Genomic DNA, 12784 nt, shown 5'->3' with positions numbered 1-12784 from the left:
CGGTGTACAGTGTCAGTGTCTCTATAGGGCCGGTGTACAGTGTCAGTGTCTCTGTAGGACTTGTGTACAGCGTCAGTGTCTCTATAGGGCCGGTGTACAGTGTCAGTGTCTGTAGGGCCGGTGTACAGTGTCAGTGTCTCTGTAGGACTGGTGTACAGTGTCAGTGTCTCTGTAGGACTGGTGTACAGTGTCAGTGTCTGTAGGGCTGGTGTACAGTGTCAGTGTCTCTGTAGGACTGGTGTACAGTGTCAGTGTCTGTAGGGCTGGTGTACAGTGTCAGTGTCTCTGTAGGGCTGGTGTACAGTGTCAGTGTTTCTGTAGAGCTGGTGTACAGCGTCAGTGTCTCTGTAGGACTGGTGTACAGTGTCAGTGTCTGTAGGACTGGTGTATAGTGTCAGTGTCTCTGTAGGGCTGGTGTATGGAGTCTGCATCTCTACAGAGCTTGTATAGTGTAAGCACAGCTTTGTGCTGCTGAGAAAAAAAACATCTTTTTCTCCCTGTTAAGTGTGCCGTGATTTGTCACGGCATTAGAAATGACTAAGCAAGCGTTTCTTAGTGTGCATTGCGTCTGTCCTGTCTGATGTGCGCCTGCATGAGTGGCGTGTGTAGGAGCGGAGAGAGACAGAACTGCTGCTTGCAGGCTGAGCAACACACACACCACACACACACCCACTCATACATTGACACAATCTGACTGACACACATACATACAGTGACACATTGACTAACAAACACCCACTCATACATTGACACAGTCTGACTGACACATGTACGTGCAATGGCACACCATTGTACTAACACACATACCCATACAGTAACACACTACTAACACACTCACTCATACAGTGTTACACATTGGCTAACACATACACAGTGACATACAAACATATATATATACAGTCTCTCTCTCTCTCCTCTCCCTCCATCAACTATGCTGTCTCTCTCTCTCCTCTCCCTCCATCAACTATGCTGTCTCTCTCTCTCTCTCTCCCTCCATCAGCTGTGCTGTCTCTCTCTCTCTCCCTCCATCAGCTGTGCTGTCTCTTCCTCAGCCATGTGCTGCTCCTCCCTCAGTCTGCCCCTCTCTGTCTGTCTCAGCAACACGCTGCCTGCCTCTCTGTCGCTCTCTCTGTACCCAACAATAGTGCCTTTCATTCAGAGGGGGGAGAAAACGCAAAAGTTTTTTCTTACTTCTGTTCCTCTTTTATGTGGAGAGACGAGCGGCAACAAATTATTTTTTCAACCCCTACAACCCCACTCCCTCTCTCCCTCCCTCTCTCCATTCACACACAAAACCATTTTTAACTCATAGTTCATACACACTCTGTTAGGATCTGTACCTACTATACTATACTATACTGTATATACGCTGTCTGGACACTGTATTAGGACCTGTACCTACTGTACTGTACTGTATATATACTGTCTGGACACTGTATTAGGACCTGTACCTACTGTACTGTACTGTATATATACTGTCTGGACACTGTATTAGGATCTGTACCTACTGTACTATACTGTATATAAGCTGTCTGGACACTGTATTAGGACCTGTACCTACTGTACTGTACTGTATATACGCTGTCTGGACACTGTATTAGGACCTGTACCTACTGTACTGTACTGTATATACGCTGTCTGGACACTGTATTAGGATCTGTACCTACTGTACTATACTGTATATACGCTGTCTGGACACTGTATTAGGACCTGTACCTACTGTACTGTACTGTATATACGCTGTCTGGACACTGTATTAGGACCTGTACCAACTGTACTATACTGTATATACGCTGTCTGGACACAGTATAAGGACTTGTACCTACTGTACTATACTGTATATATACTGTGCATACAGATATGCACTGTACAGATCTGGATGGATCAATACTGTAGATTGAGGGATAGATTCTGTTGATAATGGGATAGGTACTGTAGATAGAGGGGCAGATACTGTAGAGAGCTGGATGGTTAGATACTGTAAATAAGGGAGAGCTTAATAGCTTATGGTTTAGTTTACTGTGCTGGACTGATCTGAGCCTATGCTTTTTGTAACCAGACCCATCTGGTTAATTAAGGTTTGGTCATGAATAAGCCTTTACCTGCATTTGCAGTTTCCCTCTGTGCAGTCTTCCTCGTTCCTCTTCAGAGCGTGTGACTCACAGAACAAGAGAGTGTGTCATCGGCACGGGCTCCTCCTCAGTGCTGTTTCCTTCATTTCCTTCCTGGGGAGATTGTCCTCTCCTCCTGCCTTTCTGCCGTGCTCTTTCTCTGGATCAGCGGCTGTAACCCTCTCTCTGCCCCTGCTCTCCGCCGGGAGCCTGTCTAATGGTGTTCTGTGTCCAACCCCTCGCTCTGTGGGTAACACAGTGGGGGTCCCTCACTTCCACATCTCTCACTTCCAGCACTCCTCCTGCTGTCCTCCCCTAAACCCCTCCGTCACGTTCCTCTGCCCGAGCCCTCGCTCTGCCTGCCTCGCACGCTCTCCCAGTCTGCCAGGGTGCCAGGGTGCCAGTCTGCCAGTCTGCCAGTGTGACAGTCAGTCAGTGTCAATGTGCCAATCTGTGCCAGTGTGCCAGTCTGTCAGTGTCAGTGTGACAGTGTGACAGTCAGTCAGTGTCAATGTGCCAATCTGTGCCAGTGTGCCAGTCTGTCAGTGCCAGTGTGACAGTGTGCCAGTCTTGTCAGTGCCAGGTTGACAGTGTAACAGTCAGTCAGTGTCAATGTGCCAATCTGTGCCAGTGTGCCAGTCTGTCAGTGCCAGTGTGCCAGTGTGCCAGTCTGTCAGTGTCAGTGTCAGTGTGACAGTCTGTCAGTGCCAGTGTGCCAGTGTGACAGTGTGCCAGTCTTGTCAGTGACAGTGTGACAGTCAGTCAGTGCCAGTGTGCCAGACTGACAGTGTGATAGTCAGTCAGTGTCAGTGTGCCAGTGTGACAGTGTGCCAGTCTGTCAGTGTCAGTGCGCCAGACTGACAGTGTGATAGTCAGTCAGTGTCAGTGTGCCAGTGTGACAGTGTGCCAGTCTGTCAGTGTCAGTGCGCCAGACTGACAGTGTGATAGTCAGTCAGTGTCAGTGTGCCAGTCTGTCAGTGTGCCAGTGTGACAGCCAGTCTGTGTCAGTGTGCCAGTCTGTCAGTGCATCTGTGTGTCAGTCTCTCTGTACATGACTGCAGCAGTCTTTACAGTGTCTCAGTGTGTCGCTGTGCCAGTCTCCCTGTACATCACTGTGCCAGTCTGTCACTACGTCAGCGTGTCAATGTGAGAGAGAGACAAAGCAGGGTGGAGGGATCTGGGGGGGAGCATTTTTTCTATCCTATTCCTGTTCTTTCACTTGTCTCTCCCCAGTGTCAAGACCGAAAACAGCAGTCTAAAAATACGCTTTTATGTTTTAATTATTATAATTTCTGTTGCAGCTCTTCATGCTGTCTGTGTCGGGGGAGCAGGGCCGTTCCCTGAGGTAGTAAGAGGATCTGAGATCTCCGAGCTGCGTTATTTCAGAGCTGCGCCCTCCCCTGAGCCCCTCTGGGCCTGGGCCTGGGCCTGGATCAGAACCTGCTCTGATCAGAGCAGGTTCTGTCTGCCAGCCTTGCTGTGTGCTTTGTGAACGTTTCCTCCCCTGCAGGAGAGGAAAAGACTAGCCGTGGACCTTATGTTATAGGAGGCGTGTGTGCAAGGAAAGAGGGGGAGAAGTCGGTGGTTTTGAGCGATGTGAAGGAGCTCCTGCAGCTCCAGACTCGCTCTCCTCCCTGAAACAGGTTTGCTCACTAATTTATCCAGGGTGCTGAACGCCGGGTGTTCATCCGCCCTGGTCTGCCAGCGATCTCTCTTCTCTGTGCTCGGTACACTCACTCACCCCTGCCAGTGGCAGTGGAGATATTCTAATTTGAGACGCAGTGAGTCAGTATTCCATGGCGAAACCTCTCCCGAGTCTCAGCCGCAAACACCCGAGACGGCACGGAGACGAGAGCCTGTCGGGTGGCTGGCCGCGCGCTGATCTGAGCATCTCATCCTCCGGGGAATGGGCTTCCGCAGCAGGTCTGGGCTGCTTGTTCCAGACACCCACCACTCTCTTCGCACAGTGTTAAGCCTCCGGTCCTCTGTGCTTGAATCTGCTTCCCTCTGCACCTGTCGTCCGCTCTTGTTCCCGAAGTATAGCCCTTCTGCGCTGACCTCGTCGGTGGCGTTTTTTGGGATTTGGGAGGATCGAATCGAGTCCACTCAGCGGTCTCCTGTGCACGGCACTAAAGAGGTTCAGTTCCTCTGAGCTGTCTGCGTCAGATGCTTGCTCCAGGCCGGGAATCCGTTCCGCCACTCCCTCTCTCATGTGGCGGGCGGCCACGTGTCTGTTCTCTTGTCCATTTGGGGGGGTGGCATTGCGCCCAGCGCGGACAAGGGTCTGTCTCTTGGCAGCCTGAGCCCCGAAGGGGCTGCTGTGTGTGATTCTGCTCCACACAGTACAAGAGATGCAGACGCCCCACAAGAGCTCAGGACAATAGCTGCTGCCACTCAGCTCCTGCTGGGCATAGTCGCCTCCTTGCCCTTCCTGAGCAAGGAGACTCCCTGTCTTCCCTGCCCGTGCTGTGTTCAGCTCGATCTCCGCTCTGTTCGAAAGCGCTGCACTGGCGGGACTTTCAGGAAAACTTCTCTTCCTCTCCGTTCCTCTCTCTCCATTCTGCTTTCTCCTGGTGTCTCTCCCTCCTTTTCTCTTTCATCTTTCTCCCTCTCTCTTCTTACAGTGACGCCACTGTAAAACCTGGAGTGGATTATCCAGCTGTGCGTGATTGACACCACTGTAAATCCTGGAATGGATTAGCCAGTTGTGCATGATTGACTCCACTGTAAAACCTGGAGTGGATTAGCCAGCTGTGCATGATTGCCAAGACTGTAAAACCTGGCGTGGATTAGCCAGCTGTGCAGCAGGAGCCTGGTCTGTCTCCTTGCTCGTCTGTTTCCTCTCAGTGAGCACAGAGCAAATTGGTGTTGACAGCCCAGTGAGTGGGAAAGTGCGAAGTCTCTCTGCAGGGGCCTCCCCTCTGTGTGTGTTTCTTCATGTGTGCCTCTACGCTCCCTCCTCTCCCTCCTCTCTCTGCTACTTTTCCTTTTCTTTGTCTGTTTTGTCTCTCGGTCAAGTGGGATCTGTGGTCTGTAATTAATCATGCAATCCTCTCTGTGCTCGTTAATTGTTTAGGATTCTTTTCCACTAATTGGCTCAGATCCATCCTGGGAAATCAAAAAGAGTTCTCTCTCTCTCTCTCCCTCCCTCCCTCCTGCTCTGTCGCTCCCTCTTGCTCTCCTCTCTCTCTTTATCCTTCAGTTCTTCCTCTCGCCCTCCTCTCCCTCGCTCTCCTGCCCTCTGCCGTTTGTGTCCCAGCCGCCTCGCCCTCTGTCTCTCCTCCTCCTCCTCGCTCGGGGCAGCAGACAGAAAGCAGGAGAGGAGGAAGAGTGAAACCCAGGGGGCTGTGCAGAGGTGTGTGCACCCCACTACCTTCCTGCACCCCCCCTCCCCCCTGGGGGGCTTGACTGAGAGGGGCAGTTATCTGATTAAAGAGAGGTATACTGCAGGCTGTGCAGCACTTTTGTGTGTCCCCCTTCCTCCCTACTCCATGTCTTACAACCTGCGCAACCCGCAATTACCACCCTACGGCAACGAGGGCTGTAATCTTCTCTACCCCCCTTCCCTGAGAGACTCTGTGCCTGTGCTGCTCTGAGAAACGTCATCTGTCCTCCTGTGCGGTCCAGAGCGCCGGAGCTGCTGAGGGAGGGAGCAGCTCATTCGGGCAAGCGAGAGGCTGGGAGAGTCCACCCGGACGTGTCCACAGGGACGTGCCTCCTGGACAGACCAGGAGAGAGTGTTTCAGTGGTGAGCTGATCCGGGTCAGGGAACGCACGAGCCAGAGGACAGGAGCAGAAGCTAGCAGTGAGAACAGGAGGCAGTTCTTACACAAAGCATGGTGGGAGTGTGGAACAAGCTTCCATGTTGCTGAGGTTGATGCCCTGGCTTCTTCCCAGGATTGGCTGGATGAGTTGCTGAGAGCAATTATCTTCTTGCAGGGAATTCCCAGGGAATGTCTGTACGGGGCTTTCGTGTAAAATCTGCAGTAGGCGGCCGTCTCCTCACTCCTGCTCACACGCCAGGCAGGCTGACACCTGCAGTCCAGACATTGCTGGGTCTGGTCCGGCCTCTGTCACAGGCCCACCTAGAGACCAGCATCAGTCGCAAGTCTTGTTGTGACTGACACGTTGGGGATGGAAGGTAACGTGGGAAAGGGGGGGTGGTTAAGAGGTGACTCCAGCCTGTTAATGAGCTGAAAACAGTCCCGCAGCTCTAGTTAATCCTGTTAAGAGGTCGGGCAAGGGCTCAGTGGTGTTATTTCATGACCCAGCAGGTGTGTGGGGCTCCTGCCCAGGATTGGGGACCCCTGGAGAGAGCTGCCCCCCCCCCCCCCCACCGCGGTCTCTGGCCAAGAGGCCCTAGCTCGGCTGGCACCGAACGCTGGCACAGGCCGCTGGGCACCACGCAGACCAGCGGGGGGTTTCCCCTCACACAAGAACGGGGGCGTCTCGCCTAGTTATCCACGCGCAGAGACGGGTGTTGTTTGACTGTTTGTTGTGTAAATGTCGTGGGTTTTCATGTGTTTGATTAAACAATTTGTAAAATGTAATCTCATTCTAATCTAATTCTTTCTTTGTAAACTACAATCTCTCACCCCATCTTTCTCTGTTTAGTCTCCATCTGTCCATCTTTCTCTGTGCATCCTTTTCTGTCTTTCCATCTTTCTCAATGCAATCTCTATCTGTCCATCTTTCTGTGTGCAATCTTTCTCTTTTTGCATTGCAGTCTCTGTTTACCTTACTGCGTGCGTTTGCTCTCTTTCTGTGTGCAATCTCTCTATCTCTCCATCTTTCTTTGCAATCTTGCTCTCCATTTTTCTGTCTCTGTGTGGGATCTCTCTGTGTGCGATTCTTTGTGTGATTTCTTTTTCTGTGTGCAGTCTCTTTCTGTGAGCAATCTCTATGTTTCCATCTTTCATTACAATCTCTCTCTGTGTGCAATTTCTCTTTCTTTCTGTGTGCAATCTCTGAGTACGACCTCTCTCCATTTCTCTGGGTGTCCTATCTCCTTCTTTCTCCCTCTGTCCATGGCTCTGTCTTCATGGCCGCTTGCTGTAATTCCCTGTAATCCCCCATCTCTGTGGGATGTCTTGCACTGCAGCCTGTCGCTGTGCCAACGGGTGAACCGCAGTGCCAGCAGTGCCAGCCTGCTGCCACCAGCCACGTGCACCCCACATCCTGCACCCCGCACCCCGCACCCTGCACCCCACCTCCACCGTAGACCCCATCTCCTGACACCCAGAGGCAGGGCCGGGGGGACACAGACTCTCCAGAGTGCTTTATTAGTTGGCCACTTTTGACTGGTGACGCTTCCTACCAGTGGCTGTTCCACAAGGGATTGTAAGATCCGGGTTTTTTCAGACATGTTGCTCAGATTCTTACCTGCTAGTGTCATGGCTGACAAAGATCGGATTTCGTTCCTGGGATCCCAGCTGAATCGTAGCGTTTCTCCTTTTGGCAGTCTGTCCTTCCACTGGGAAGAGGCTGTAAGCACCAGCAGTATGGTCAGTAAGGCATCCGTCACTGGTCTCTTGCTCCCCTTCTTCTGGGACTCCAGCCTGACGTACACAGTGACCACTCTGTCCAGTCTGTGATCCCTGTGACCCTGTCCCAGCCCGAGACACACAGTGACCACTCTGTCCAGTCTGTGAATTTTGTCCCAACCTGAGATACTTATTAACCACTCTGTCCTGTCTGTGGCACCTGTCACAGCCTGAGACACACACTGACCACTCTGTCCAGTCTGTGGCACCTGTCACAGCCTGAGACACACACTGACCACTCTGTCCAGTCTGTGGCACCTGTCACAGCCTGAGACACACACTGACCACTCTGTCCAGTCTGTGGCACCTGTCACAGCCTGAGACACACACTGACCACTCTGTCCAATGTGTTATTAATCCACAATTACAAATGTCTTTTCTCTATCCTACTGTGTTTCCACTTGGTATTCATTTATTTTCTTTTCAATCTCTTAATTTCTTTAATCTAGTTTGTAATTAACAATTCAGATTACTTGTCAAAAGACAAATGTTCTCAACGTGCACAGGCTGTTCTGATGAATGGGTTGTCACCACTTTGGCAGCAGTACTGCTGATAGTCTGGGAGATAGAGAGTCTTCAAACTGAGAGGAGTGAGGGAGGAGAGAGAGTCTTTCTTTGCACAAAGAGGAGTGAGGGAGGAGAGAGAGTCTTTCTTTTCACAGAGAGGAGTGAGGGAGGAGAGAGAGTCTTTCTTTGCACAAAGAGGAGTGAGGGAGGAGAGAGAGTCTTTCTTTTCACAGAGAGGAGTGAGGGAGGAGAGAGAGTCTTTCTTTGCACAGAGAGGAGTGAGGGAGAGGAGTGAGGGAGGAGAGAGTCTTTCTTTGCACAGAGAGGAGTGAGGGAGAGGAGTGAGGGAGGAGAGAGAGTCTTTGCACAGAGAGGAGTGAGGGAGAGGAGTGAGGGAGGAGAGAGAGTCTTTCTTTGCACAGAGAGGGGTGAGGGAGAGGAGTGAGGGAGGAGAGAGAGTCTTTCTTTGCACAAAGAGGAGTGAGGGAGGAGAGAGAGTCTTTCTTTGCACAGAGAGGAGTGAGGGAGAGGAGTGAGGGAGGAGAGAGAGTCTTTGCACAGAGAGGAGTGAGGGAGGAGAGAGAGTCTTTGCACAGAGAGGAGTGAGGGAGAGGAGTGAGGGAGGAGAAAGAGTCTTTCTTTGCACAGAGAGGGGTGAGGGAGAGGAGTGAGGGAGGAGAGAGAGTCTTTCTTTTCACAGAGAGGAGTGAGGGAGGAGAGAGTGCACAGAGAGGAGTAAGGGAGAAGTAAAAGAGGGGAGAGAAGGACCAGAGGAAAGAGTGAGGAGGGAGAGAGGAGTGAAAGGAGTGAGGGAGGAGAGGGAACGGAGAGAGGAGTGAGAGAGCAGAAGGAGGAGAGAGGAGGAGAAAGGAAGAAGAGGAAAGAGGAGCTCGGGATATGCAGACTACAGAAAGTAAAGAGAAGGGATGTAGGGAGGCAGGAATGGAGAGAGAGGGATGAGAAAGCACAGAGGGGTTAAATCAGAAACAGAATGAAAAGGAGAAACTTGCAGGGGGAGGGGGGTGGCTGAGTAGGGAGCTGAACAAAAGACGGTAAGAAAATGAGAGGGCACTTCTCTTTAAAAGAGAAGAGTAAGCTGTTCCCCTCAGCGCCCCCCTCCCCACTCTGTGGGGCCCCAACTAAGGGACAGATGTAGTTGGCCTGCCACAGTACCCCCTAGTGTCACCCCCCCAGTGGTGTGTACAAACCCAGCGCCGCTCAATCCCGGTTTAATATACGGATCAGTGGGGAAAAGGAGGGATTTTAAGTTCACTATTGGCGACTGGATTATCTTCCTCTCTATCTCTTTCTTCGTAATCCTGGCTCCACAGTAATCCCGCTGTTGTCCGATTGTTTCGGTCCCACTGGAGATCAGTGCTGTTCCGTTGGTCTTTCTCGAAAGAACTGATTTCTTTTATCCTGAAGATTCCCTCCTTTTCTCCCCTTTCTTTCTGCTCCTTCTCCTCCTGCGTTCAGCATTTTCCTCATCATCGCCCTCCCAGACATTATAATTTATCCGGTGGTGATTCTGAGCCTGTGGTCAGGGGTCACCAACCCAGGGCCTTAGGGGTGAAAGAGGAATGGATGTTGGGGTTCTGTTGAGATTGACACACAGTGTCTGGAAGATGTGGGGGTTTGGGGGTTCAGGATGTTGGTGTTCAGATTGGATCCTGGAATTTTTTAATCCTGACTACAAGTCTGACTGTGTGTTGGTGTGAGTGTGGGTCTCGGTGTGTTGGTGTGAGTGTGTGTTGAATTGAATTGAGTGTGTGTGTCTCTCGGTGTGTGTGTGTGGGTCTCTCGGTGTGTGTGTTGGTGTGTGTAGGTATCTGGAGACTTACACACAGACACAGATTTACACACAGCGGAGTCCCATTACTGACTAACACAATGACTGACTGCCCATCGGACATGGCCGGTCATCCACACTCCCTCTTTCCTCTCCTGCCTTTGTCACCCTGCCTCTCTCTCTCCCTGTGTTGCGTCCTGGTCTCACCATGTGTAGAACATCATTCGCACGAGTCTCACTCTGCCACTGCTGGCTGTTCTACCTGTGAGACCTCCGAGTGTGCTCAGCTGGCTGCAACACTGAGAGAGACTGTACTGCACTGAGATAGACTACTGAGAGAGTTTGTACTGTACTAAGAGTATCTGTACTGTACTGAGAGTGTCTATACTGCACTGAGAGACTACTGAGAGTGTCTATACTGCACTGAGAGACTACTGAGAGTATACTGTACTGAGAGTGTCTGTACTGTACTGAGATAGTATCTTTACTGTACTGAGAGTGTCTATACTGCACTGAGAGTATCTGTACTGCACTGAGATAGACTACTGAGAGTATCTGTACTGCACTGAGAGTATCTGTACTGTACTGAGAGTGTCTATACTGCACTGAGATAGACTACTGAGAGTATCTGTACTGTACTGAGAGTGTCTATACTGCACTGAGATAGACTACTGAGAGTGTCTGTACTGTACTGTACTGTACTGTGAGTGTCTATACTGCACTGAGAGACTACTGAGAGTGTGTACTGATCTGAGATAGACTACTGAGAGTATCTGTACTGCACTGAGAGTATCTGTACTGTACTGAGAGTGTCTATACTGCACTGAGATAGACTACTGAGAGTATCTGTACTGTACTGAGAGTGTCTATACTGCACTGAGATAGACTACTGAGAGTGTCTGTACTGTACTGTACTGTGAGTGTCTATACTGCACTGAGAGACTACTGAGAGTGTGTACTGATCTGAGATAGACTACTGAGAGTATCTATACTGTACCGAGAGTATCTGTACTGTACTGAGAGTGTTTATACTGTACTGAGAGGGACTGTAGTGTACTGAAAGTATGTGTACTATACTGAGAGAGACTGTCTATACTGTACTCAGGGTATCTGTACTGAATGGATCTGTAGTGTATTGAGAAAGACTACTATAGTGAGAGAGACTGTCTATACTGTATTGAGAGAGACTGTACTGTACTGAGTGTAAGACGGTACTAGTCGAGAGAAGATGGCAGCTGTTGAACGAGTGAAAAAGAGGAGTGATGGGGAGTAGGACAGAGAGGAGGGAGAGACGGGAGAGAGCAGTACAGGGGGAGGGCGCTGCAGACAGCAGGAGAGAGTGGGAGAGGTGTTTCTGAGAGATAAGACCGAAATGACTGGCGAGGAAGTGAGGGGTGTGTAGCCTTGGCCTGTCACCCCAGTGCCCCAGACAGGGAGCAGTTCTCTGAGTGAACCCTTCCAGTGCCACTCTCCGGCTCTCGGGACGCGCGTCACGGACTCGGGAACGAGAGGAGGCCATCCAGCCCCTCTGGCTGCTTGCTGGTGAACCCGAAGGCTTTGAGCACCAGAATTCTGCAGCCATCAGGGGCATGTGGACCGACGCCTTGTTCCAGACCACCGCAGCTCTTTGCGGAAAGACCTGCCTGCTGTTCCCAGTCCGCTCTTCCTCTTCCATTCCACCTCTTGTCTGGGCTTTCATTCTCGCTGCCTCCCGGGGTCAGTGACTGTCCAGAGATCCTCTCCTGGTCTCCGCTGCCCAGGGCCCGAGAGGCTCGGCTCCCTTCAGGGCTGGGAGCAGACCCGCTCGCTCTCCCCGGCACGGGTTCGAGAGCAGCCGCGCCCTTCCTTCGCGTGAAACGTTTTGGGTGCCGGTGTTCCGGGCGACGTCCTCGCCGATTGTCCTAATCCTCGCTTTGCCACACTTCAGTCGGTAGCAGGTGGTTGGGCGGCTAACAGACGATTCCTCTTTACTCCTTCGGCTCTCTCGGCTGGTTTTGGAATTCTGTTAAATCGAAGGTTTGGTTAAAAGGTCAAAAGCTGTCCCCCTCGTTTAACCCCCGGATTGGAGCTGTTTCTAGACTAACGCAGCTCGTCTCTCTCTCTCTCTCTCTCCAGGTTTCGGGATGAGAAGGGGTACGTGCTGTACCCCCAGATCGGAGACCGGCTGGACCTGATCTGTCCGGCCTCAGAGCCGCCGGGGCCCCACTCCACGCCGGAGTACGAGTACTACAAGCTGTACCTGGTGTCGACCCGGGAGCAGGCCGAGCGCTGCGAGGTCGTAGGTCACCCCGTCCTTCTGCTGACCTGCGACCGGCCCAACAGGGACATCCGCTTCACCATCAAGTTCCAGGAGTACAGCCCCAACCTGTGGGGCAACGAGTTCAAGACCCAGCACGACTACTACATTATCGGTAGGAGTCCAGCGACTGTCCGGGCCTGTCGTGTCTGTCCCTGCCTGTCCCCAGTTGGGACGCCACATGTCTGCTGTGAGAGAGGAGCTGTGTCTCTGTCTGTCTAGACTCCAAACCCCTCAGGACAGCGCCAGCAGGAGGAGAGAGAGGGACAGACAGAAAACTGGTGTCTGTCTCTCTGTCCCTGGGCCTGTCTGTCCCTCACGGTTTCTTTCTCTCTGGGCCTGTCTGTCTCTCACAGTGTTTGTCTCTCTGGGCCAGTCTGTCTCTCACGGTGTCTGTCTCTCGGGGCCTGTCTGTCTCTCACGGTGTCTGTCTCTCGGGGCCTGTCTGTCTCTCACAGTGTTTGACTCTCTGGGCCTGTCTGTCTCTCACATTTTTGGTCTCTCTGGGCCAGTCTGTCTCTCACGGTGTCTGTCTCTC

The 12784-nt window shown here is 51.8% G+C and overlaps 1 protein-coding gene across 1 annotated transcript in view; it reads left to right on the top strand.

Annotated features, from left to right (window-relative positions):
* efnb3b (ephrin-B3b) overlaps positions 1–12784 on the top strand; it is a 69536-nt gene that overhangs the window by 19481 nt on the left and 37271 nt on the right. Inside the window, exon 2 of the mRNA XM_006627386.3 lies at positions 12066–12361. Within this exon, the coding sequence (XP_006627449.1) occupies positions 12066–12361 (296 nt within the window). The remainder of the gene's footprint in view (positions 1–12065; positions 12362–12784) is intronic.

Source organism: Lepisosteus oculatus, chromosome 3 (assembly GCF_040954835.1).
Source record: "Lepisosteus oculatus isolate fLepOcu1 chromosome 3, fLepOcu1.hap2, whole genome shotgun sequence".
Taxonomy (NCBI): domain Eukaryota; kingdom Metazoa; phylum Chordata; class Actinopteri; order Semionotiformes; family Lepisosteidae; genus Lepisosteus; species Lepisosteus oculatus.
This window is presented reverse-complemented; position numbering and strand designations above follow the sequence as displayed.